The 24,691-nt window shown below is 44.9% G+C and overlaps 2 protein-coding genes across 3 annotated transcripts in view; one reads left to right on the top strand and one right to left on the bottom strand.

The window, feature by feature from the left end:
- The window catches only part of CP (ceruloplasmin), a 174,932-nt gene that overhangs the window by 115,315 nt on the left and 34,926 nt on the right, over nucleotides 1-24,691 (bottom strand). The window lies entirely within an intron of this gene.
- On the top strand, nucleotides 938-24,534 carry HPS3 (HPS3 biogenesis of lysosomal organelles complex 2 subunit 1). 2 transcript variants are annotated; one of them, XM_083503963.1, is made up of 17 exons: nucleotides 938-1,495; nucleotides 2,263-2,757; nucleotides 3,583-3,757; nucleotides 5,248-5,336; nucleotides 7,249-7,441; nucleotides 8,040-8,121; nucleotides 9,381-9,535; nucleotides 10,702-10,810; nucleotides 10,944-11,125; nucleotides 13,160-13,340; nucleotides 14,754-14,984; nucleotides 17,262-17,447; nucleotides 18,705-18,893; nucleotides 19,765-19,872; nucleotides 20,933-21,139; nucleotides 23,868-23,958; nucleotides 24,227-24,534. In XM_083503963.1, exons 1-17 carry the CDS (start codon nucleotides 1,084-1,086, stop codon nucleotides 24,352-24,354), a joined length of 3,213 nt encoding a protein of 1,070 aa, XP_083360089.1. In that variant the 5' UTR covers nucleotides 938-1,083; the 3' UTR covers nucleotides 24,355-24,534. The 2 variants fall into 2 exon arrangements, with proteins under 2 accessions (XP_083360089.1, XP_083360090.1); XM_083503964.1 differs by lacking the exons at nucleotides 20,933-21,139; nucleotides 23,868-23,958; nucleotides 24,227-24,534 and adding an exon at nucleotides 20,502-20,918.

A 24,691-nucleotide genomic window follows, 5' to 3' on the forward strand; every position in this document is an offset into this window, starting at 1 on the left:
GTTGCCTGGACTGCTTCAGGCGCAACCAACGCTCGGGCCGTCTCAAACACCTCAGGCCCACAGAGGCTGAGGAATAGGCCCCGCTTCCGATCCTTTGATACTGCTGTCAGCTCGTTGGCTTGGAGGTAGCAGTCGAACCGAGCGAGGTAGGAGTCCCATGATTCAGAGGCTGGCGCAAACGGCGGTAGAGGCACAAGTGAAGCCATGATTCCGATGCCGGCGTGAAGGGCGATGGATGGAACACAGTGCTCTAGCCAGAACAGTCAGCTCTGAATTGGTTCTGCCCAGTGATTTCGCTCAGTGATTTCGCTCTGTGATTCAGCTCAGTGATTCAGCTCAGTTCAGAGGCTGGCCGCATCTGGCTGTGCTCTGATGTCCATCAATCCCATCCTCGTCGCCAGTGTTAAGTCGTGGGTTGACATAGCAGCCGGCACAGCGATTTCTTCAAGTAGCTCTTTATTATGGTAAGCTGGAATAGAACTGACTTGCGAACAGCTCAGCCGGCCTGTATTTATAGGCAGCCGGCTGTCAACATTGTAACCACCACAGCCCAGAGTTCCCGCCTAAAATAACTGCCGCGGACCTGAGTGAAAACTATCTACAGACCTGAGTGAAAACTATATACAGTATCCCCCTGTTGGCCCAGGGTGAAACTACACTACATAACAACGCCCATGACCAAAGGTGTTAAAATGTGAGATATAAATTTAAATAATACTGTAAACTGCAATTGGTTCAATGTAACTAACTTCTCCGTAAACACAGCAGAAGAGTGGCGCGCGGGCAAATTTTAACCCTCTTTTGCTAAAACCATGCTGGTACTGCGTGTCTCTCGAGTTCTGTCTTGCGTGTACAAAGCCTTTCCCACACTGCTGCTTAAGAGTCGTCTATTCACAAGTGCAACCCGATCCCAGCTAAGTAACCGACGGAGCTGAAAAGCAAATATTCCTTGCAAGTATGTGCGCCTAGGGGCTCTGATCCTGCGGGTCTCGATGAAGAAAAGGGGGGGGGGGTTCTTCCAATGGTGCTTGTGTTTGGGACCCCGCACCTTTCTGCGTACGCGGACATTAACCACGGGTATAAATGGGCCTCCGCCCAGGGCCGCTGCACAGCGCTACGATGCTGCCTTTGTGGGAAGCCGTAGCAAGGATCGGGGGCGCGGCTGACGCCTCCTTCCAGCTGACCGACGTGGGGCGGTGCCTGCCGCGGAAGCTGCAGTTCTGCCAACAGCAGCGGCCGGAGGCGGAGAGGCGGCCTGGGCGATCGGGAGCCATGGTGCAGCTGTACAACTTGCACCCTTTCGGCTCGCAGCAAGTGGTGCCCGCCAAGCAGGAGCCGGCGCTCTTCTGCTGCGGCCGAGACACGCTGCTGGTGGCTTGTGCGCCGGGCGCCTGCAAGGTGGAGGTGTTCGCCGCCGGCCGGCCGGAGCTCTGCGAGCCCCTCGGCTCTTTCTGCACCCTGGGGCGGGTGCTGCGCATGGCGTACAGCGAAGTGGGTAAGTGGCAAGCTGGGCAAAGCGTCCGTGAAGAGGGCAGGATCTGCTTCGTTCGTTGCAGACCAGCCCCTCTTCCTCTTTCTCCGGAAGAGATCGAGGCTGCACGTGCAGGATCGTTTGCCCCGCCTCCCGAAACCCATGCCAGTTTGTGCTCGCAACGATCCTGCGAGGTAGGATCGCCCAGTAACCTTCGTGGACTAGATAGGATTCTGTGCTGTTGCTTGTGTGGCGTGAGCATCCTATGACATTGCCGACTAATTCAAGAAGTGTACACATTTTATAATGCAAGTGTAACTTCATTTGGAAATTCCCAAAGGTGTGCCCGTGTTAATCTCCAGCAAGATAAACAACAGTCCTTTGGCACCTTTTGAAGACTGAACAAATTCGTTATGGAGTACACTTGCATGGACTACAATCTCTTGCGTATTTGCCACTCAGGGCAACAAATCAGATGAAGTTGCTCTTAAAGGTGACACCATACAGTGGTACCTCGGGTTAAGTACTTAATTCGTTCCGGAGGTCTGTTCTTAACCTGAAGCACCACTTTAGCTAATGGGGCCTCCAGCTGCTGCCGCGCCTTCTGTTCTCAACCTGAGGTACTATTTCTGGGTTAGCAGAGTCTATAACCTGAAGCATATGTAACCTGAAACGTATGTAACCCGAGGTACCACTGTATTGCTATTTTTCACTTGGTAACTCCTCAGCTTATGTATGGTGTACATATTGATTCTATGTTTCAAAAATGCTTCTGTTTTTTCCCTCTGCAGGAGACTACGTGGTCACCGTTGAGGAAAAAAACGAGAGCCTCTTCTTGCGAGCTTATGTAAACTGGAGATGCATGTCAACTGGGAACTCCCGCGTCTGTGTGCGGATGATAGGCCATAACCTGGAGGCATCCTATTCTGAAGCGTCTAAGAACCAAATTACAATTGTAGAATTGCCCCTTTCGGACCCCCCATTGTGTTTTTCCTGTTGCCCTTTAACTGGAGACCTGCTTGTTGGCTGTAAGAATAAATTGATCTTGTTCTCCCTGAAACATCTTGTCAGGAGTCAGAATGTGACTGTGCTGGACTTCGAACGCTTGTTAATTTTGCACATTGATAACATCACTCCTTCAGAAGTTGCGTTTTGTGCTGGATATATAGCCATAACAACAGAACTAGAGGTCCTAATCCTTCACCTGGAAGCTGGTGTGGAAGCAGCAGGCAGCAGTAGACAGCAGGCCTGTGACTCTGTAGAGTCTGAAAGGTTGTTCAACAAAGGTTGGTACAGTACGGCACTTAAAATCTCCAGAGCAAGGCTTTGTAGTCCTTGACTTATGTTTGTTGGTGTTTTTTAAAAAAAGTCTTTGGGATGGAAGCAGAGGCTGGACAAGCTGATAAAACGCTTCCTTCTGTGTAAAACTAGCCATCATGATAGTTGAGAAAAGATTTATTTTCAAAGGCACTGCAAGCTGTGGATAGTTAGAAAACACAAGAAGTTGAATTAATATTTTAAGGTTGAATCGAGAGCATGGAAGCTGCTATTGAATTTATCTGTAATGGCACATCACAAATCCTCTGGATCAAGTCTTTGCAGGTCAGCACAAACAAAACTTTAGTTCTCTCGATCCAGCCCAATGTTTGTGTATGTGTTTTGAAAAACCAAAAGAAAAACCAATCGGGTCATGCAAAAGAAAAAGTAAAATTGCACTTAACTTGAAATAGTTCCATCTTGGCATATGTTTATTATGCACAGATCAAAATGCTACAGTCTCTTTTCAGACATGCTGAATCTTTTGAGAGCAGCAGGAACATTGGTTGCAAAAATTTGAATTTCCATTCATCTCAGTTGTTCGTTTTTTCGCCATCCATGGTTAAAAATGCCTTTTAGGATTTGCAATTCCAAATTCCTGAACTTGTTGTATAGTCCTAATTTTAATGCTTTCATGAATATGAACTTTTCTCCATACTGTTAGTTATACTGTAAGTAGCAGTTGTTTAAGTAAGGCTGCTTTTATTCTTAGGACACTGAGCATGTCATAAGTTCCTAACCATTCCCCCCCCCCCCCGGGTTGTAAACCTGATTCTTTGCTCCATTTATTAAAGGTGTAAAAGAAGAACCTGATTCAACTCCGTTTGAGTCGGATGACTTTGTTATCTGTCAGCAGCCTGTGGAGCTCTTTGGGGAAGAAAGCAGGCAGTGTGGAATATCTGTTACTCTGGAGTCAACAGGCTTCATCGGTGAAGAGTCAAACTTCCAGATGCAATATGTTCTGTACAGGTAGTCAATTTTATTAAAAAATTAATTTAAACGAAGCCATATTTATCTATCTCTCTATCTAGATAGATAGATAGATAGATAGATAGATAGATAGTTATTGTTGGCATCCATCTGTCTTGAGAGACGATGGAGTGTGGACTCTGGGGCGGAAGTCAAACCGCTACGTTAGCAACACCGAAGTGACCTTCATGGGCACAAGCCTGGGCAGAGTGTGTCACTGCCCAGACAAGACCCCCTCTCAGCCTCGTTGATGTGGTCCAAAGAAAAGCAGAGCAGTATATTTGGCACCAGTTTGGCTGCAGGACTTGCAAGAAAGAGGCATAACAAGCTGTCTTAAGGGCTCCACTCTGGATTTGTGTAGAGTTTACTCTTTAACATTTTCTTCTCCAGGATATATCTCCATGGCAGTGGAGATTTAGGATCAGAGTTTTCCTTCTCCTAGATGGGCTACATTCCCAGGTTGACAAGCCCCATCTGCCCCTTACTTCCCTCTACAGCATGTGCAGAAACTGCCTTCTTAACTATTAGTCCCACTATTGGATCCATATCCAATAGTACATATATAACTGATAGATCATTGGTCATTGTTCCACTCTAGCTTAGAACAGAGACCAGTGAGACAGTTTGGACAATTACATTTTGACTTAATATGCTGAGAAATGAACAACTCTTTTCTCACTGAAACACAGCCTGTTCCATTTTATTTTATTTTTTTGCTTTGCATGAGGCATATTTAAACCAAGATGCCTTTAACCATACAGTCATACCTCTGGTTGCATTCGCTTCATGTTGCGGATATTTGGGTTGCGAACGCGGCAAACCCGGAAGTGTATATTTCTGGGTTTCACCGCACACGCACAGAAGTGATCTGCGTGCTTCACACATGCGCAGAAGAGATCTGCACGCTTTGCACATGCGCAGAAGCGATCTATCTCGCACGCACAGTAGTGGCGCTCTACTTATGGACTTTTCTGGGTGCAAATGGATTGCGTACGTAAGTAGAGGTACCACTGTATATTCAATGTTTTGGTCCAACCATGTAGCTATAGCTGTCATTTTGGCAAGCTCAGGGACAACTTGTCCCCTTGTCTTCAAGCTTAGAAAGTGGGACAGGACCATGGCAAGCAAAACAACCGTACATGAACTGGGCTCTACCTGATGGAGCTGCATGTGGCAATAGAGATTATGTAGCCCAGCACCTTTGGCTCCCTAGGAGTTGTGCATATCATGCACACTTAGTACGTGGGCTCAGTCATAGGACAATAGCCAGTTGTATCTCTGTTGCAGACCATTTTAGCTGTTGGATATTCATATTGTCGTCATTGCAACCTATTGCCTTGGTCCCATGGGTTTCTATGTACTTGCCCATGCACTGAGAGGCAAGTTTCTGCCTCACAGCAGTGCTTCAGAGTATCCTTACAACATTTTTGTGAGCAGCTCATGCCTATATGTTGGCTTGGAATTGTTTCACCCGCCATGTTTCTTTTTAGACGTTTTGCTCTAGACATATCCTCCTTTGCCTTCTCTGGCGACGATGCCAAGCTGCACTCTCTCCAGCTGCTGCCTGTGTATGTAACAGGTAGGTTTATGACATCTGCATTTCTTCGTGGGCATTCACCACAATCTTTCTGGGGGAAAGGGCTAAGTAAAGCATTGGGAGCAAATGAAAACGGGATTATGGTTCACTGGGGAGCAGCGCCCCCCCCCCAGAAAAAAACCCCATATTAATTATGCAAGGTGTGGGAAAGCTAGAGATTATGAATCTGGGTGTGAAATTTGTTTTTATATATGTTGTCAATTTTTATTGTAGAATTGCTTTGAGCTCTTTCATGGGAGGTGACTTATAAATGAAATTAAAGGAATAAATAAAGGGGATTTCAATTAAAGACATTCATTCAAAGCATAGCTCTCTAGAGTGTTTTACAGAACTTCTATGACATAAAAATCCTCTTCCTAAAAATCACATTGTCTTTAAATAACGTTAGGAGTAATTTAATCACAAGAGTAGTAGCTGACTCTGATTAGATGTTTATATATAATTTGAAATGGCATAAATCTTTAAAAGTACATTATTTTGAATTTAGCTTTGAATGCCTAAATGTCAGAAGTAAAAGAGAGCATTCTTCTGTATGGAATTAAGGATTGAATTTCCTTTATAAAATACTGGTATTATCTTAAAGTTTTCTCTTTGCTTTTAACACTTTTTATAATCTGCCGGTGCTTCACAACATTAATCATACTCTGAGTAGACTTTAGATCTATCACTGTCTCTTTTTCCTTTGCTTTTTTGTGGCGCAACTGTATGATCGAACAAGTCAGCATAGTCTATATTGCTGATGTATAAAGCAGGGGATGATGAAAATGGGACAGGAGGAGGGGGGATTGTTGGATCTTATTGATGCTGGAATGGGTGTTAGGCAGGAAAGCAATTACATTGTAAGAAGAGTGTGCATTAGTAAAGGTAAAGGGACCCCTGACCATTAGGTCCAGTCGTGGCCAACTCTGAGGTTGTGGTGCTCATCTTGCTTTATTGGCCGAGGGAGCCAGCGTACAGCTTCCGGGTCATGTGGGCAGCATGACTAAGCCGCTTCTGGCGAACCAGAGCAGCGCACGGAAATGCCGTTTACCTATTTATCTACTTGCACTTTGAGGTGCTTTCGAACTGCTAGGTTGGCAGGAGCAGGGACCGAGCAACGGGAGCTCACCCCATCACAGGGATTCGAACCACCAACCTTCTGATCAGCAAGTCCTAGGCTCTGTGGTTTAACCCACAGCGCCACCCACGTCCCTAGAGTGTGCATTAAATGTAGGCTAAAATTTAGTCAAATATTAAGTTTATAAATTTATTTATAGAAGAATTTATATACCGCTAAGTCAGCAAACCTACCAAAGCTGTTTACAACAGTAAAAGGATTAAAAAAACAACACACTTCATACTAAGGAGTAAGTATAAGTGATGATTTCCTACGAATGCCAGCATTCCAACAGAGCACTGCCTCATAACCAAAGTGGCTTAGGGTACCTCTCTTTATCCTTTGACAATTTGTCAGTAACCTGGAGAACTACTTGATCAAATCAAGAGTTAATAAACGTTCCCATTATTATTACGTTTTGGTTTGCTTTCACTCTTGCAGAATAATACTCTAGTTCAGGCATCCCCAAACTCAGCCCTCCAGATGTTTTGGGACTATAACTCCCATCATCCCTAGCTAACAGGACCCAGTGGTCAGGGATGATGGGAATTGTAGTCCCAAAACATCTGGAGGGTCAAGTTTGGGGGTGCCTGCTCTAGTGCTTATAGGCTACAGAGTGAAAGAGCTTTATCTCAGAATTCCTAACTCGAAAACAGAGACCCAAGTGAATGTAGCGTGGGCTGCTCTCTTCAATCACGGCTAAATATATTTCTAAAACATTCTGCAGGATGTCTGAGAGCTGATGCCTCCCTAAAGAAAGGGAGCCTGGGGAGTAATTGCTTTCTTCCTTTCATCTAGAGAATTCTGCAACAACTGGCGGAGCTGAACCAGCTAAGCGAGAACTGCTGAGTCTGTTCTGCTTTTTTTCTCTGCCTCACATTGGATACCTCTACACAGTGAACAACTTAGTGGAACTGATTTCCACCTACCAGTATTCAGAGAGATCCCAACAGGCGGTACTCACCCCGCAATTCCTACATGTTATCACAAGGTATTATAGCCATTGTTAAATTTAAATACTGCATTTTCCACACACAAAATTGTGATCAAAGCAGTTTTTTAAAAAAATCAGTTGAAATACAATAATAGCACAACACACTGTTGGCATTTGTCCATCTCGAGAAACAATGCAGTGTGCATCTGAGGGTGAAGCCAAACCACTGCGTTATCAGCGCCAAAGTGATCTCCCTGGGGCGCAAGCCTGGGCAGTGTTTGTGAGAATGTTCTGGGCTGGCCAGACACAAGGCCCCTCTCTTAGCGTTCCTGATGTGGTCCAAAGAAAAGGAGAGCAATACATTTGGCACCAGCTTGGCTGCAGTAGTTGCTGGAAGAAGGCACACAAGGTGCTTGGATAGGAACTCCACTCAGATTTGTTTACTCCTTTGCCTTCTCGAACATATCCCTAAAAGCAGCAGAGCTTTAGGATCAGAGCTGTAATGCATAATGGGTGTTGTATCCATCACAGACCTGTTGAAATCAATGGGTTTAAGTTCAGTAAGCATCTAGATATTGCAGCATTGGCATGGGTACTTTATAACCACAGAGCGATGCAAAACCATCTATCCAATGGCTTTCTTTTTCTTCCCTAGCAACAACCTGCAGTGCTTTACTGTGAGATGCAGCGCAGCAGCAGCTCGTGATGAAGATCCATACATTGATACAACGCTAAAAGTGAGTGGATTCAACCCTCAGATTGGCTCTTCATGCCCACAGGTCACATCTGCATCTTTGCAAAGCAGCGGCAAATGACTTGCAACAATCCTGAGTTTCCATTTGTTTAGTCCTTGTTGCTTCCATCTGGTCAGATAGTTTGGCAAGGGGATATTTTGCAGGAGTTGGGGATTACTGTCCTGTAGGCCTTAAGCCTAGGTTGGAGGACCCTGTGCACCTTTTCAGGTGTTGTTGGGCTCAACTCCCATCACCCACAGCCAGATAAACATGTGTGAAGGCATTGTAACAGTGGGATGTGGGTGGCGCTGTGGGTTGAACTACAGAGCCTAGGACTTGCCAATCAGAAGGTTGGCAGTTCGAATCCCCACGACGGGGTGAGCTCCCGTTGCTCGGTCCCTGCTCCTGCCAACCTAGCAGTTCGAAAGCACGTCAAAGTGCAAGTAGATAAATAGGTACCGCTCTGGCGGGAAGGTAAACGGCATTTCTGTGCGCTGCTCTGGTTCGCCAGAAGCGGCTTAGTCATGCTGGCCACATGACCCTGAAGCTGTACGCCGGCTCCCTCGGCCAATAAAGCGAGATGAGTGCACGACTCAACCTAATGGTTAGGGGTCCCTTTAAGAGTCACCAAATGAAAAGCAGGTATTAAAAACCTGTCTCAAATTTATGCTGGGCGGATTTCAGTAAGCATACAGAGAAGCTTTGCCTAGTTTTCTTCAGCACTCTGTTGGGACTAGAGGAGGAGGAGATGGAAACCTTTCTCTTCCACTGAAGAGAATGGAGAAATCCTGAGCTGTTGCCAATTCCACGTTTCAGCATGTGAAAAAGATATGCAACTTACATACCTCTGTTAAACCTGTAGACCTTTAGTCCGCATACCGCAGTGACTGAACCATGAAGGGGCTTATGTCAAATCAAATCAAAATAAGCTTTATTATACTAGCCAAAGACAAAACCATACAAACTCTGTCAGGAAAAGGGGGGGGGGGGGAGGGACTTATATAACACTGTAACCATGTAAAAAGCAGAGCCACTGCCTGAACGCTCAAGATCATAAAATGCAGGTGCACATGTAGATTGAGAACTTCACACAGCATGCAATATTTTCCTATTTAGACCCCTGAATCTCCCTTACAGGGGGTTTATGTCCTTTTTTTATGTCAGTCAGCTTGGAAATGATCAGCATGCCACTCTGGACCCTGTAAGAAACTTGAACCTTTGATAAGCTTGCTCAAGATAACTAAAGAACCATTTCTTCACAGGCTTGCCCCCCTGTGTCCCTGGATGTCTGTGCCTTGAGGATGCAGCTGTTTATAGGGCTGAAAGCTATTTCTCACTTCAAGAACCACGTCATAGTTTTGACAAAAGCAGAGACTGAAGACATTACGGAGAGAAAAAAGCCTTCAAGGAGACTCCTGTGAGTACGGTAGTTCATATGTTCAAACAGAGGCTAGCTTGGGACATGTCTGGTGGCATCAGTAGACATGATGGGGGTACACGCACCCAACTTTACCCTATTGTAAACATTGTAAGCGTTACAATTGGGATGAAATAAACATGTATGAAAGTGGATTTCAGGGACACCCTTTTCACTGTTCTTGTCACCTTTTGTATCTGTAGAAGCCCTCCATGCAGAGCCAGGATTTCTCAGGATCCTAAAATGCATGGAGATGCTTCACAGATGCAAAAGGCTCCCCCTTCAGACTTCGTCACCTTCCAACTCCAAGGAAGTCAGGGCTATCCCACTTGTCAGCCCCACCCTTAAAAAAAAAAAGTTTACTTTAAACTAGTTTTAATGTCTCAAGAAGGCTCTTGATAGCATAAATACAGTGGTACCTCTGGATGCGAATGGAATCCGTTCCGGAGCCCCGTTCACATCCTGAAGCGAACGCAACCCACGTCTGCACGTACGCGGGTAGCGGTTTGCCGCTTCCGCGCATGCGTGTGACGTCATTTTGGGCGTCTGCGCATGCGCGAGTGGTGAAACCCGGAAGTAACGCGTTCCATTACTTCCGGGTCGCCGCCGAGCGTAACCTGAAAATGCTCAACCCGAAGCTACTTCAACCTGAGTCGTGACTGTAACTGAAATACCTAAAAGACATAATTATGGGTACACGTGTATTTTAACAGCCAGTGTGGTATAGTGGTTTATAGAGTGTTGGACTAGGGCCTGAGGGTGCCAGAGTTCAACTACCCTACTTTGCCATGAAGCTGACTGGGTCATCTTGGGCCAGTTACTGCCTCTCAGCCTAACCTACCTCACAGGGTTGTTGGGTGTGTTAAACGAGGAGGGTGAGAACCATGTATACCACCTTGAACTCATTGGAAGAAAAAGTGGGACATAAATGCAAAAACAAAGAAACATAGAATCAAGAGTTGGAAGGGACCTTGAGGGTCATCTAGGGCAGCCCTCTGCAATGGAGGAATCTCAACTAAAGCATCCATGGCAGGTGGACGTCCAACCTCTGCTTCAAAACCACAATTGAAGGAGACTCCATAGCCTCTTACTGTCAGAAAGCTCTTCCTCATGTTTAGTAGGAATCGCCTTTCTTGTAACTTGAGTCTACGTCCTACTTCTTTCAGCTCCCGGAAGTCAGATAGCATCAAACCCAAGGTTTCTCCAGAATCTGAACCTGGCTGGAATTTATACATCGTGAACACAACTTCAACTCTCCTGCTTTACAGAGAAATGGTACTATACGCTGCTTTAGGGGTTTTTTATATATAGAAAATAGCATATTGTAACTTGAATGCGTTTGCTAACTTCACATAAGGTCTGCAAACGTTCCCCCCCCCCCTTATGGTGTGCCCTGTTTCTGCCCTAGGTAGAGTACAGCAAGACCTATGAAAATGTAAGAACGGAGAGTTGTATCCACCTTCTAAGTGAGGCTCACTTATTAGTCAGAGCAGCACTAATGGACCCTGATCTGAAGGAATCGGCAGAGAAGGAAGACCTCCTAGCAGCATTACAGGAAAGCTGTGCTCTCCTAGGAGACTGTTACAGCAGGTTTGAATTTCTTAGATGTCACATCCATAAATACTTACACTTGGATGACTCCTGATGTTTAAACATCTTTATATAATCTTCTTTCAGCGTTCATATATAAAACAAAGAGGTATGCATGGAAAAGAAACAACTTGCTCTTTTTTTCCTGCTTCCATCAATGATGGACATGCAGTCTCTGCTTTCTGGCCCAGTCATAATTTACATAGGCTATAGATCAAAGCACTTCCATTGTCGGCTGCCTGCACTTCTGTAAAAGCAGGTGTGGTGAACCTTTGGCCTTCCAGATGTTGCTGAACTACAACTCCAATGATCACTGGCCATGCTTGCTGGGACTGATTGGAGTTGTAGTGCAATTTTGTTTTGACAAGCAGCTTTTACATACTCACTCCCAGTGAATGAAAATGTAGCACTATTGTAATTTTGTTGGCTGCTTGCAGATGAATGGGATCATTAGCAGCTTTTCAGGGTCTACTGCATTGACACTATTCTGAAAAGGGGGGTGGGAATCCACCAAAGAATTGAGGAATGAAGATTCCTTAGCTGCCATCCATCCATGCTCTTCATTGCTTGAAGAAGCGTGAAACAAGGTTTAATCCTGCAAATCTTGTTCCATATTTATTGGAGAGCTGCTTTGTGGTCTGTAGTGTACTGTTTGGATAATTCCAGTGTTTTCAACATTATGAAACTTCTCAGTTATTATATACAGGCGTGCCTTGGTTTTCGAACAGAATGCATTCCGGAAGTCCGCTTGACTTTTTCCACTGAACGTTCCGCTGAAACGTTTGGAAACCAAGGTGCAGCTTCCGATTGGCTTCCAATTGTGCAGGCATGCCGGAAACAATTGCAAAAGCCGCATCGGATGTTCAGCTTCCAAAAAAAGTTCGAAAACCGGAACACTCACTTCCAGGTTTCGATCATTTGGAAGCCAAAACATACAAGTACCAAGGTATGACTGTAGTTACCTTAGTATGTTTTGTTTGTTCCTTCCTTCCTCTACTCTATTCCAAACTTAAAAATGGAAAGCTAATGCTGGTGGTCAACAAAAGAGGTTTAAAGACTGTCTCAAGGCAAATCATAAAAAAATGTAGTCTAAACACTGACAACTGGGAAACACTGGCCTACGAGCGCTCCAGTTGGAGAACAGCCTTCACCAAAGGTGTCATGGGCTTTAAAGACACTTGGACTCAGGACACAAGGGAGAAACGTGCTAAGAGGAAGGCACGCTTGGCAAATCCACACCGTGATCAACTCCCGCCCAGAAACCAATGTCCCCACTGTGGAAGGACATATAGATCCAGAACTGGCCTCCACAGTCACTTACGGACTCACTGTTAAACCGGTGTTTATGGAAGACAATCTTACTCAGCTACAAGTGATCGCAGAAGAAGAAGAATGTTTTGTTTCTATTTGTTCACACAATACAGCAACAGGTTCCTGTAACTTTTATTTGTTACTTTTTTTTAGAACTGCTCCTTGGTTTAATTCAGCAGCAGCTGGAGGGCCAAAGGCCCCTTACACCTCTGTCGTAGGGATCTTGTCCCATATGCGGAAGCAATACTCCATTGTGGGAACAGGTTGGCTTGCACAAAGTTGGATCTCACTTGGATAGTGGTCCTTCCTTGTGACTCTTCCTTGAGCATTCCATGACGTATTCCCCCATCCAGGTTATTTCCTCCCCATCCATTAGGCTGTGCTTAGAAGTCATCTTGGTTTGGTTGCTACTCATTGAAAAAGATGAGGTAATATCAGCCTGTCAGTATTGGGAGTATAAACCTTACAAGTTGCAGACACAGCCTTAATCCTGACATAACAGTGAGACATGCCCTAATATGAAAAGCTTTTTATTGAAAGTATCTTGTTAATGCAAAGAGAGGGACTCTTCAGCTCTCTGGATGTTACTGGATGACAACTCATGCCATGCGAGGCGGAGTCCCAAAGGGAGCCAGGTTTTCCATCCCTATGCTGAAGCATTTCTGTTAAAATATATGACCCTTCATGTAGGCTTGTCGTGTTTAGTAGTTTCTGTACTTTCAGGTTTAACACCAAAGACTTCCACCTTGCTCTGCCTTACTACAAGATGTCTGGTCTGTCCGTGACGGATGTTCTGAAGAGAGTAGACCCAACGTTTGAAGATAAAACTCATAAGTACGAAAAGGGGATTATTTTTTACTTGTATCATTCCCTTTGTGAAGACACAGACGAGGAGCTGAGTGAAGTAAGACTATGGTTCCTTTTGTTGTTGCTGTTTCTCTTTCTCTGTAGAAGATGGATTATTCTATGTTCATTTGTGACAGATCATTTCTGACCAACCTCCAGAATGTACCTTTTGATGTAATATCTGTATGCCACTTTTCTTTAAAGCAGCTCATAACCATTGAGTGGGGAGAAAGCAAACAGTTCCATTAATGAAATTTCCTCTTGGCTTAGTCAATAAGCCTCTGGCTGGCTTGTCAAATGACTATCATGTGAATAACTTTCCTTTTATGAGAGTGAAAAGTATCCAAAAGTATAATGTGAGCCAGCCTTTGTAAAAGGAGCTGTTGTGAATCGCAGAAAGCTACAATTTATACTTCACTGTTGCTCGCTTTTCTTTTATGAGATGTAAAAACTGTGTTGCTATTTAGATCGATTTGGGGAAAGATGTTACTGGTGGGGTATCTTCTTAATAAGAAGTTCCTTTTCTGGAAAAAAGAGGTGACTTGTTGTTTGTGCTTAGTTAAGTGGTATAATGCAGGTTGGAAGCTCTTTGCTCAAAATCTCTCTCCCTTGCACTGAGAGGCCTTAGGCTAGCCTCCCATCCTCAGTGGTCCTCTATATAAAATGGAATGATAATGCAGTCGTAACTCAGAAGTCGAACGGAATCTGTTCCGGAAGTCCATTCGACTTCCAAAACGTTCAGAAACAAAGGCATGGCTTCCGATTGGCTGCAGGAAGTTCCTGCAGCCAATCGGAAGCCTCAGAACCTGCATCAGACATTCAGGTTCCAAAGAATGTTTGCAAACCGGAACACTCTCTTACAGGTTTGCGGCATTTGGGAGCCAAAGCGTTCAACTCGCAAGGCATTCAACTTCCAAAGTATGACTGTACTGTTCTGCTTTAACCATTATTGAGGAAATTATGCAAAGTTCTAGAAGCACTTAGAAAAAGCCATATAACTATGTGAAACTTCAGCACGTTGCTATGCTAATTGGGATCTGGGGATGAATGAATACTACACACCTATAACTCCCTAGGATATACATCAGGGATAAGAAACCTGTGGTCCACCAGATATTGTTGGACTGCAACTTTCATCACCCCTGACCACTGACCATGCTGGAGGGCACACAGCAACTTGTGGAGAGCCACAGGCTGTACACGGTGGAAGTGGATTTGAAATGGATGTCCCAAACCAAGATGCTTGTGTGTGACCCTGAGATTACCTGCAACCTTCTCAGGAACGAAATAATGGCTTCAGCTGCTCTGCATTTAAAAACAAGCAAACACTTGAAACAGATAAATTAGTACTTGTTCCCCTAGCACCCCTGAAGATTTCTGGGCGAATTCATGGGTAGAAAGAGGCCTTGTATTAAAAACAAAGCACAGCTGTTGGTTTGCTTTTTAAAAACACGTCTCTTTCTTTTACCAGGAACTGGCAGCCAAAGTACTCCATATATTCCACCCTGCCGAGTCAAACCAAATACCCCAGGTCCTCTGCAGCCCTTGCATGAGAAAAGTGTCTCCTGAGATAGCCATCGAATATCTGCAGAAAGTAGAAGAGGTTGTGCCGTCTGTTGTGGTGACGCTAACCAAGGCTTCTATGGCTCTGAAAATGGGAGACCCCGATGGATGTAAAAGTGAGCTGGACAGCTACGCGGAGGTACACCCTGCTGGCTATGTATCAACATTTGTGTCAAGGTTGTTGTCTTCCGTACCGTTATGTGCAGTGGGAGTGAGCAGAGGACCAGGGTAGTTGCGAAAGTTCTGTTTCCCCTTCAGATATACTAGGGGTGGCCAACTCCCAAGAGACTGCGATCTACTCACAGAGTTAAAAACGGGGGGTTCAGGTCAAAGTTGTTGAGCTTTTTTTTATGGGAGCCAAAGTAGTTGGGGGGAGCCAGTGATCACAAACTACCTGTTGGTCGTCCTTGGGATATACGACATGCTTCCAGGTGGCACGGGGTTGTGAATGCCTTGCTTCTCATGCATTCAGGGTTTTTTGCAGCATCCAGTCCATGTCATTGGCATCAAAATGGCAGTCCTATATCTCTACCCATCCACCCAATTTAATTCAGATTTTCTCTTTTATTGGCAAAATCCAATAATATATATTGGGTACCAATAATATATATTGGCCAGTGGCGTTTGCAATATCTCAGCAACCCATTAGCTACAGACTAGGAGCAACTACTATTGGTTGTAGTTATCTGAAGCTTTTTTCCATGTGGACACGTGAACTTGTTCCCTGCTTTGGGGGAGAACAGAAAGTCAGCAGTAGAGCTGGTTTCATATGCAGGGGGTTCCAGCTTCAATTCCCAGCATCTTCATTTTGTTTTGTTTTTAAAGTGGAGCTAGTAGGTGATAGAGCGAAAAGCCGTTCCTGGGATCTGCTTCCTTTCAGAGGAAACATTTCTGGGCTGGATAGGCCAGTGATCTGACTGCAGTATAAGGCACCTTCCTGTGTTCTTGCTTGTGGCATTTGGGAAGGTGGAAGTGGTTAACATTGGCTTCTGCTCTCCATTTGCTTGAATGGCAGGGATTTGAAGCCAATGGCTCTATGGTCCTTTCCACATCTATGTGTCCTTTTGGGACATGTGAGCAGAGTGAAGGGAATGTGGCAAAGAAAGTAGACTAGTGGAGGCAGGGAAAATAGGCCTAGTGTTTATGGACAATTTGGTAGAAGATAGTCATTGTGGATCAACAGCATCTTTCTCTTGCACAGGTATATGCATGCATTCCCCCTTCTCCTTAATCCAGTGTTCCTCAAACTTTGGTTCCTGCTAGCTAGGGATGATGGGAGTTGTAGTCCAACAACAGTGGGGGAAACCCAAGTTTGAGAAACACTGCCTTAATACCTCAGTTTCCTTGCATATTAAGTCAGTGTGTAGGAAGACAATTCAGAATCGATACATGTTTGTAATCCCATTTCCTATAATATTGTAGTGGCACCTCTCATATCCTGATCTGTTTTCACCTTCCCTTTGCATATAATTCTCCTCTGCATTATTGTGGCGTGATTCTAGTGTGTGGAACTCAAGGTTCTCTTCCTGTCTCATGACCACTCCTGACGTTTTAGGACACGGGTAGGCAAACTAAAGCCAGGGGGCCAGATCCAGCTCAATCACCTTCTAAATCAGGCCCACAGACGGTCTGGGAATCAGCATGTTTTTACATGAGTAGAATGTGTCCTTTTATTTAAAATGCATCTCTGGGTTATTTGTGGGGCCTGTCTGGTGATTTTACATGAGTAGAATGTGTGCTTTTATTTAAAATGCATCTCTGGGTGATTTGTGGGGCAAAGAAATTCATTCATTTCCCCCCAAAAAATATAGTCCGGCCCCACACAAGGTCTGAGGGATAGTGGACCGGCCCCCTGCTGAAAAGGTTAGCTGACCCATGTTTTAGGAGAATAGTGCACCTATTTCCAGAGTTACCTGAAAGTTACAGGTAATAGGCTTCCTGCTAAACCACAAGGAACTGGCCCTGGGATCTTCCTCACCTTCCTCCTCTGAAATGGGAACTGTTTCCCACTGGGGATTATTAGTTAACCATTATATTTGCACCAAGCTGTAAGTGGGAGAAACCAGCTTTTATTTCCTGGCTTCAGTGAGAGCCTAATTGGCTGTACGTGTTCTTAATATTGCTGCCAATGCAACAGTTAACCACAGTTAGACAACTTGTGCTCTGTAGGAGGAGGGCGGGGAGGACAAGGGAACATGCAGTCCTGTTAATTCCTCCTATGAGTAAGCCATCAAGAACATTATCTCTGCCCTGGTCTGTAGAGATGGGTAAGATTTAAATGTTCACCTTTGCCTTGGGCTGTGTTTGTACCAGAGCTCAAAAAAGTGAAACTGAATCAGCCCTCTTTCAGAGTAGAGTGGGGAGGAATGCCAACATCTAAATATTCTCTCACCTTTTTCTATTTTTTGGTCTGCAGATGATGCTGGTGTGTGGTTTTATTGTGGAGCCGAGACTCCTGAGACAGCTAATTAAAGGGCAAGTTGTCCCGACTGAGCTTGCGGTTTATCTTAGGGAGACGAGGCCCGGATTCCTTGTGGCTTCAGTGTTGGCTTTACACGAGAATAGCAAAATTGAGCTGGAAGAAGCAGACGCATACATCAAGGTTTGACATTTAGCTTTTATTAATAGTTCGTTTATTTGGAACTTCCGGAGCAGTCTGTGTCCCATCATTAAACAAAGGAAGGACAAACTGAAAGTTCAGTTCCCATCTGGGGGAAGAAAGTTGGAGTCAGACTTCTCATACAGCTCCATAAACAGCAAGAGGAGAGTACAGTGGTACCTCGGGTTAAGTACTTAATTCGTTCCGGAGGTCCGTTCTTAACCTGAAACTGTTCTTAAACTGAAGCACCACTTTGGCTAATGGGGCCTCCTGCTGCCACCGCACCGCCGCCGTACGATTTCTGTTCTCATCCTGAAGCAAAGTTCTTAACCTGAGGTAATATTTCTGAGTTAGCGGAGTCTGTAACCTGAAGCGTATGTAACCCTAGGTACCACTGTATAGTAAATTCAACAGCTCCCTTCCTCTTTGTTGGCTATGGGGCATAACCAAAGCAGCTGTTGTTGATGATGATGATAATAATAATAAAAATTAATAAATAATTTATTATTTATACCCCGCCGACCTGGCTGGGTTTCCCCAGCCACTCTGGGTGGCTTCCAACCGAATATTAAAAACACAACACAGCACAAACATTAAAAAAACTTCCCTAAACAGGGCCGCTTTCAGATGTCTTTTAAAAGTAAGATAGTTGCTTATTGCCTTGACATCTGGGGGGGGGGTGTTCCACAGGGTGGGTGCCACTGCCGAGAAGGCCCTATGCCTGGTTCCCTGTAACCTCACTTCTCTCAGGGAGGGAACCGCCGGAAGGCCCTCGGAGCTGGACCTCAGTGTCCGGGCTGAACGATGGGGGTGATTCTCTTGGGTACATCATTTTTTTGCATTGCACCCACACATTGTATACTGATGCATCTGGAGATGTCTCCCCCGCTTAACGTTTCTGATTATCCCTCCTTGCTTAAAGGATATTTTCTTAAATGACTGCTCCCCACATTAAATGGGGGGTGCCCTTTGCTTAGTCGCGCGCAGCCCCCTGGACCCTATGCGGCACCATTAGCATAGGCTTGGCTTCGCCTTCCCCAGGTGGGATACCTGGAGGTCTCCACCTACCTCAGCCAGTTGCCCAATCCTGCCTGGGGAGGCGTTGCCAAGGTGATCAGGCCAAGGTGGGGGGAGGACCACCCTGCCCACACAATAGGGGGAGAATCTTACCTGGGAATCCTCAGTTGGCTCTGCATCAAATCGGCTACATTTTGTGTTTGTGTGTGAGTGGCTCTTTCCCTTAATATTTCGGAAGAACAGATGCTGAGTGCTGAGGAGGAAGATGCCATCCCCCAGCTCTTAGTGGACTTCTGGGAAGCCCTTCTTGTTGCATGCAGTCAGAAAGAAGTGGTTCAAGAGCTGCATTTCAAACTTGCTGAGCAGTATATTTGGCGGCTCTCCAGGAAGCAGTTGCCCCATACTAAGCCGCTGAAAACCACTGAAGATCTGGTAAACAGAGTTTGTACCCTACTCTCGTGTGTGTGTGTGTGTGTGTGTGAGAGAGAGAGAGAGAGAGAGAGAGAGAGAGAGAGAGACCATGCTGAGGAGGGCTGCACCGAGGAAGAATGGCGGGAGCCACTCCCACCTCCTGATCCGGATCCTGAATCTTCCCAGGAGCAGGAGGACAGTATAGATTTGGAACAGTTTGCAGAGGGGCATAGTTCAGAAGGCAGAAGCTGGGAAATATTGGATGGGGAACAACTAGCAGAAGAAACACTAGAAGAGAGCGAGAGTTAACAGATTCACAGTCTCTGGATAGTACCTACACACACACCCTCCCCCAAAGTCACGTAGAGCTCAGAAAGTGTCAGAAAAGAAAGCACAGAGGCTACAAGCTCAGATTACAAGATGTAGGAGTGATGTAGATTAATAGGGACGGAAGAGGGAGCGACCCTTAATTGGGAGCACCGCCATTCTGGGAAGATGCTTTCTTTAGTTATTCGCTGTGTTTATTAAAGAAACTAACTGGTAAGAATTCCCTTTTGTTTGATCTGCTCATTTACAGCCACGGGGGAGGAAGCTAATTCCCTGAAGCCTGACAGTATGTATGTGTACAAACACGTTTGAATGGAACTGCATCAGTTTGGTTCTAGATGAATTGGAGACTTTTATAATATCGGGGGGAAATAATTATTTCAGGAGTACTACATATTTCAAAACAAATGACTTACAACCGTAATTTAGTCTACAAATAAACTGGGAGTGTGCTTTTGTTTTGACCCCCTAAAATGAGGGAATCTTAAATGAGGACTTGGAAATTAGACATAAAAATACTTAGAATTCTAATGGCTTTTTCTTATTTATTTTTGCACTTGTTCAGATAAATTCCTGTGGTCATTATGGACTTATTTTTCCTTGGGTTACGTTCATGATGTCATTAATTCCTCCTTCTGACCAGAAGGCTTCTGATGACCTTTCAAAATTACAGGTATAAAATGTTTTCCCTCTCCTGCATCTATTCTTTCCTATAGCCCCGGGGTAAATAACATGGTGCAGAGCTGTAGCTATGCGGGGGCTAGGTGGGATTTATTGCCCCAGGTGAAGCCTCCAGAGGGGTGCCATTGAGACTCTCAGTGCGCGTGTGTGTGTGTGTGCTTGCTTGCTTGCTTGCACAAATGCACATGGTGTGTGTGCCAAACTGGGTCTTTGACCTGGGTGAATTAAAGCCTGGTTTCACCCCTGCATGATGCTCTCCAGATGTTGTGGGCTGCCATTCTCATCACCCTCAGCCAGCATGACCAAAGATCAGGAGCTGTATGAGTTGTAGTTCAAAACATCTGGAAGACACCCCACAGCAACCCTGGGCCCTAGCCTCTGTAGGTTAAAAAACACCTGTGTTTAATCTCCTTTAAGGTGTGTGCAGGAACATGGTTTATTTTAAAGAGATGCAGTACACAAGGCTTTAGCTAGCTTAAAAGATGGAGGAGCTGTGGTGCTCAATATGCAGCCAGTTTCCAACTCCCGTCAGCTCCAGCCAGCATGGCAATTGGTCAGGAGTGATGGAACTTACAGTCAAACCATATCCGGAAAGTCACAGGTTCCCCATTCCCGTCCTAGGCTTTTCTGAACCATTTCTTCAGCCTTGAAGACACTGGGGCTGAATAGAAGACCCACTGCCTACAGTTAGACTGAATGCCTTGAATGCACGTCTCAGGTCAGGCCGGAGATATCCCAATACGCAACAAAGGCATCGTTCGTTCAAAGCAAGAATGACTCCAAAAGAAGTAATGGGCATACAAGTGAGGAAGGATAGCAGACATGGGTCTTAATCTAAATAAGGCAATTAAAAATTGCATTTGCTTCCGTTTTCCCTGGCTCACCCGGTCTGCCAAGCTGTTCTTAATGATGAAAACATTGGGGGTGAGAGGTTTTTTTAAAATTTTTAAAAATGGTTGGTGTCTTCCAGTCCATGCCTACATTGGTATGCCTTGGTTTTTTCATTGTGTTTTAAATTCTAGAGGTAATGTTTTTCCTCCCCCACCCTTCAGTCTCTCTTATGTAGTCCATACTTCAATATACCTTCCATTCTGCCACTGCTGGAGGCCCTTCCAGAAGAGACTCTTCCTGGCCTGAGCATCCACATTCTTTGCGATACTCGGTTAGGGCAGTATGAGAGATCCATTGACAAACTTCTGGAAAGATGCCCTCAAGCCGTCATACCCTACGCCCAACATGAATTGAAGCATGAATGTCGGGTGAGCTTTATTTATTACCTTCATTCAGTCTTAGCTCTGTTTTTTTTCTCTCCTTTAAACCCATGAACAAAAAAAAGCACTGCTAGAAAATCATACAAGTATTTGTACTTGCTAACCTTTCCTTAACCAGATCAGCTTTCCATGCATTTGTTAAACGTGATTAACATAGCACAATTATTCAATACTTTGCTCAGGCATTCTTTTAAAAAACGCTCACAGTTGAAGTGTACTTCAGTGGAGGAGTTTGGATTTGATTTCCCGCTTTATCACTACCCTAAGGAGTCTCAAAGCAGCTAACATTCTCCTTTCCCTTCCTCCCCCACAACAAACACTCTGTGGGGTGAGTGGGGCTGAGAGACTTCAGAGAAGTGTGACTGGCCCAAGGTCACCCAGCAGCTGTATGTGGAGGAGCGGAGACGCGAACCTGGTTCACCAGATTACGAGTCTACCGCTCTTAACCACTACACCACACTGGCTCTTGTGTGAAATGCTTGTGAAGTGCTTGTGTGAAATGCTCACAACGCTTGCTTTATTCTGCTGGATATAGAAAACTGGTGTTCTTTCGAGAAGACGCACCTTGGAGGCTGTTTGTTGCTTTCCTGCTACGGTTTCCTCAGCTGCCTTTTCACCATCACACTTGGTGTTACAAAGCTGCTGCTGTCCTGAAATGTCATGTACGTTCTGATGGCGTGTACATTGTTATTGATGAGCATTGCTCCATCCACCATATAGTGACCCCATTAGTGCACAAATATAAAGCATGGTTAAACGCTGTGTTGCCAACATTCAAGTCTAAGCAAAGCTTTGGGCTTGTGTATTGAACACACATTAGGGACGCGGGTGGCGCTGTGGGTAAAACCTCAGTGCCTAGGACTTGCTGATCGTATGGCTGGCGGTTCGAATCCCCGTGGCAGGGTGAGCTCCCGTCTTTCGGTCCCAGCTCCTGCCCACCTAGCAGTTCGAAAGCACTCTTAAGTGCAAGTAGATAAATAGGGACCGCTTTATAGCAGGAAGGTAAACGGTGTTTCCGTGTGCTGCGCTGGTGCTGGCTCGCCAGAGCAGCTTCGTCACGCTGGCCACGTTACCCGGAAGTGTCTTCGGATGGCACCGGCTCACGGCCTCTAGAGCGAGATGAGCACGCAACCCTAGAGTTGGACACGACTGGCCTGTACGGGCAGGGGTACCTTTACCTTACCTATTGAACACACACACATATACATACATACATACATACATACATACATGTATACATGGTCCCCTGTGGAGATGGTAATCTGGAAACAGTGGCTCATGTTCTCCTGTCCTGTCCCCTTAATAAAGATCTGAGGAATGAGATCATCACCCCACTCTTACTTACCATCCCAGGCCGCCCATCTGAGGCCACATTGTTCTTTCTTTTATCAGATCAAAATGATCAGACAACAGCAAAGGTTGCTAGGTTTATTGAGGGTGCAATGAGATTAAGGGCCACGATCTGAACGATAATCTTGGTCATTTGATTGCCCTTTTTACCCATTGCTGTCTTTTTAATTTGTATGTATTTTATTTGTATATAACGGCGTTTCCGTGTGCGGCTCTGGCTTGTCAGAGCAGCAATGTCACGCTGGCCACGTGACCCGGAAAGTGTCTCCGGACAGCGCTGGCCCCCGGCCTCTTGAGTGAGATGGGCGCACAACCCTAGAGTCTGGCAAGACTGGCCCGTACGGGCAGGGGTACCTTTACCTTTTTATTGCTTGTTTTATGTTGCGATGGCCGTTGGCTAATGCGAATAAAGTTTATCTTATCTTATCATGTATACATGAGGACTTTTACAAAGCTTAGTTTCCCTTTTATTAAATCTTGGATTAGCATTTGCATTCAAGCAAGGGAGCGTAGTTATAAAACTCTGGCCGGTCTCATAATAAGCCAGCTCACACCATGGATTGTGAAGCTCAGTTGTATAACCGTTGCTGCAATACATGATCCTAATGTGTACAATGTGCTAAACTGAGATTCCTAAAATGCAAGGCCAAACTTGGTAGAAGTCCTCCTGGAGAGCAAGTCCAACACTTGGACTTGTTTGCATTGTGCTAAACTGTGGTTTGGTGTTACTTGCAAATACAGCTGTTATGTAAGTTACACCGATGTAATATTGTGGAAGTCAAGATTGTGTTGGGGTGCTAAATTGTGTGTGTGTGAGAGAGAGAGAGAGAGAGAGAGAGAGAGAGAGAGAATGAGAAAAAGCTTCTAGTCTGCAAAGAAAAGCTTCAAATATAATTTGAAAGTTATAGGCAATGCTTGCTTAAATCTGACACTTAGGAGTGGGGCAGCATTTTCAATGTCTTTCTTTCTTTCCCCTGTAACAGTGGAAGGGAATGCATTGCATAAAGTATATATAATTTTGTATGATTTCTGCAGGTCACAGAATGCAGCTTTCCTTGGCACTGTTAGGCATTTTATCACTTCTTTCATCTCGGCTTGTACTTTGCCCTGAATTCTTAGTATCACAAGAGGGAGCCATCGCTCTTGTTTGTTGATAAGTTTAAGAAGAACCCTGACAAGCTATACTTCACAGATATAAGAGTGACAAATATAAATATATATTGTATTTAAAGGTGCTCCTTTAAGACAGAAAGTGTGTGTGTGTGTGTGTGTGTGTGTGTGTATTAAGAAACAAAGAGGTTGTATTCCATTAGGAACATCATAGCACTCTTGATATTTTTTCCCTCTCTCCTTGGGTCTTGCTTAGGCTCTGTGGTGGAACAAACTCCTTCCTGAGCTCTGTAAACGAATCAGAGATCCTGGAGACAACTATTCTGTACTCCTGTCATCCCTAACAGGTAAAGAAATGTGCTTCTTGTCAGTTTGTGGATGTGCAGAGTCTTTGCAGTGTGGTTTTTTTTTTAAGCTTTTAGATGCATAGATGGCTGCCATGGGAGGGGGCGGAGCTTTTAATGACTATATTAAAGAACTGGATTCAGAGCAGATGCTAAGTGAGCTCATTTCTGCACCAATCGCAACACTTTCAAGGCTAAACATAATTAGGCAAAGTAAGAATTGATGGCTAAAGAGGATCTTGTTTAAACATGGTGTATCTTCCCTGCCCAGAAACGTTATCTGTCATTGCCATGGAACTGGAATTGAGGGACTTCCTTAATGTTTTACCGGAGGATGGGAACGCCGCATTCTTCCTGCCACATCTGCTTCAGTGCAGCAGAAGGAAACTAGTGACCTAAGCACAAGAAGGGCTGCGTGATCTCTGAGAAACGTTTTGCAAGAGAAAGTACTCAAATGGACGAAAGCTCACTCTGCAACTATAAATTCAATACTGTAGATATGGGGGGGGTCTTTAGAATTTCCCTATGTGCGTGAGAAGATTGGTTGACACATTAAAATATAAATATTGGCACATTAAAGGAAGGCTGCGTGTGCAATTTTTAAGACTTTGCCTACTTCAGCTGTGGCCTGAAATCCTATCCTAACCATCTCACTCCCCTTTCTTGTGATAGTTTTATGATGCTAAACACTGGTGTTATAAGTGAGCTAGACATATACTATGTGGAGAAAGTTGGG

This window comes from Podarcis liolepis (genome assembly GCF_965112155.1).
Source record: "Podarcis liolepis genome assembly, chromosome: 5".
NCBI classification, from domain to species: domain Eukaryota; kingdom Metazoa; phylum Chordata; class Lepidosauria; order Squamata; family Lacertidae; genus Podarcis; species Podarcis liolepis.

Excerpts from the sequence above, each read along its gene's own strand:
- HPS3 (XM_083503963.1), top strand. The coding sequence starts at position 1,084 with ATGGGCCTCCGCCCAGGGCCGCTGCACAGCGCTACGATGCTGCCTTTG. Across the intron at positions 14,985-17,261 it reads AGCTGGACAGCTACGCGGAG|ATGATGCTGGTGTGTGGTTT; the intron begins GTACACCCTGCT and ends TTTGGTCTGCAG. Across the intron at positions 17,448-18,704 it reads AAGCAGACGCATACATCAAG|ATGCTGAGTGCTGAGGAGGA; the intron begins GTTTGACATTTA and ends TCGGAAGAACAG.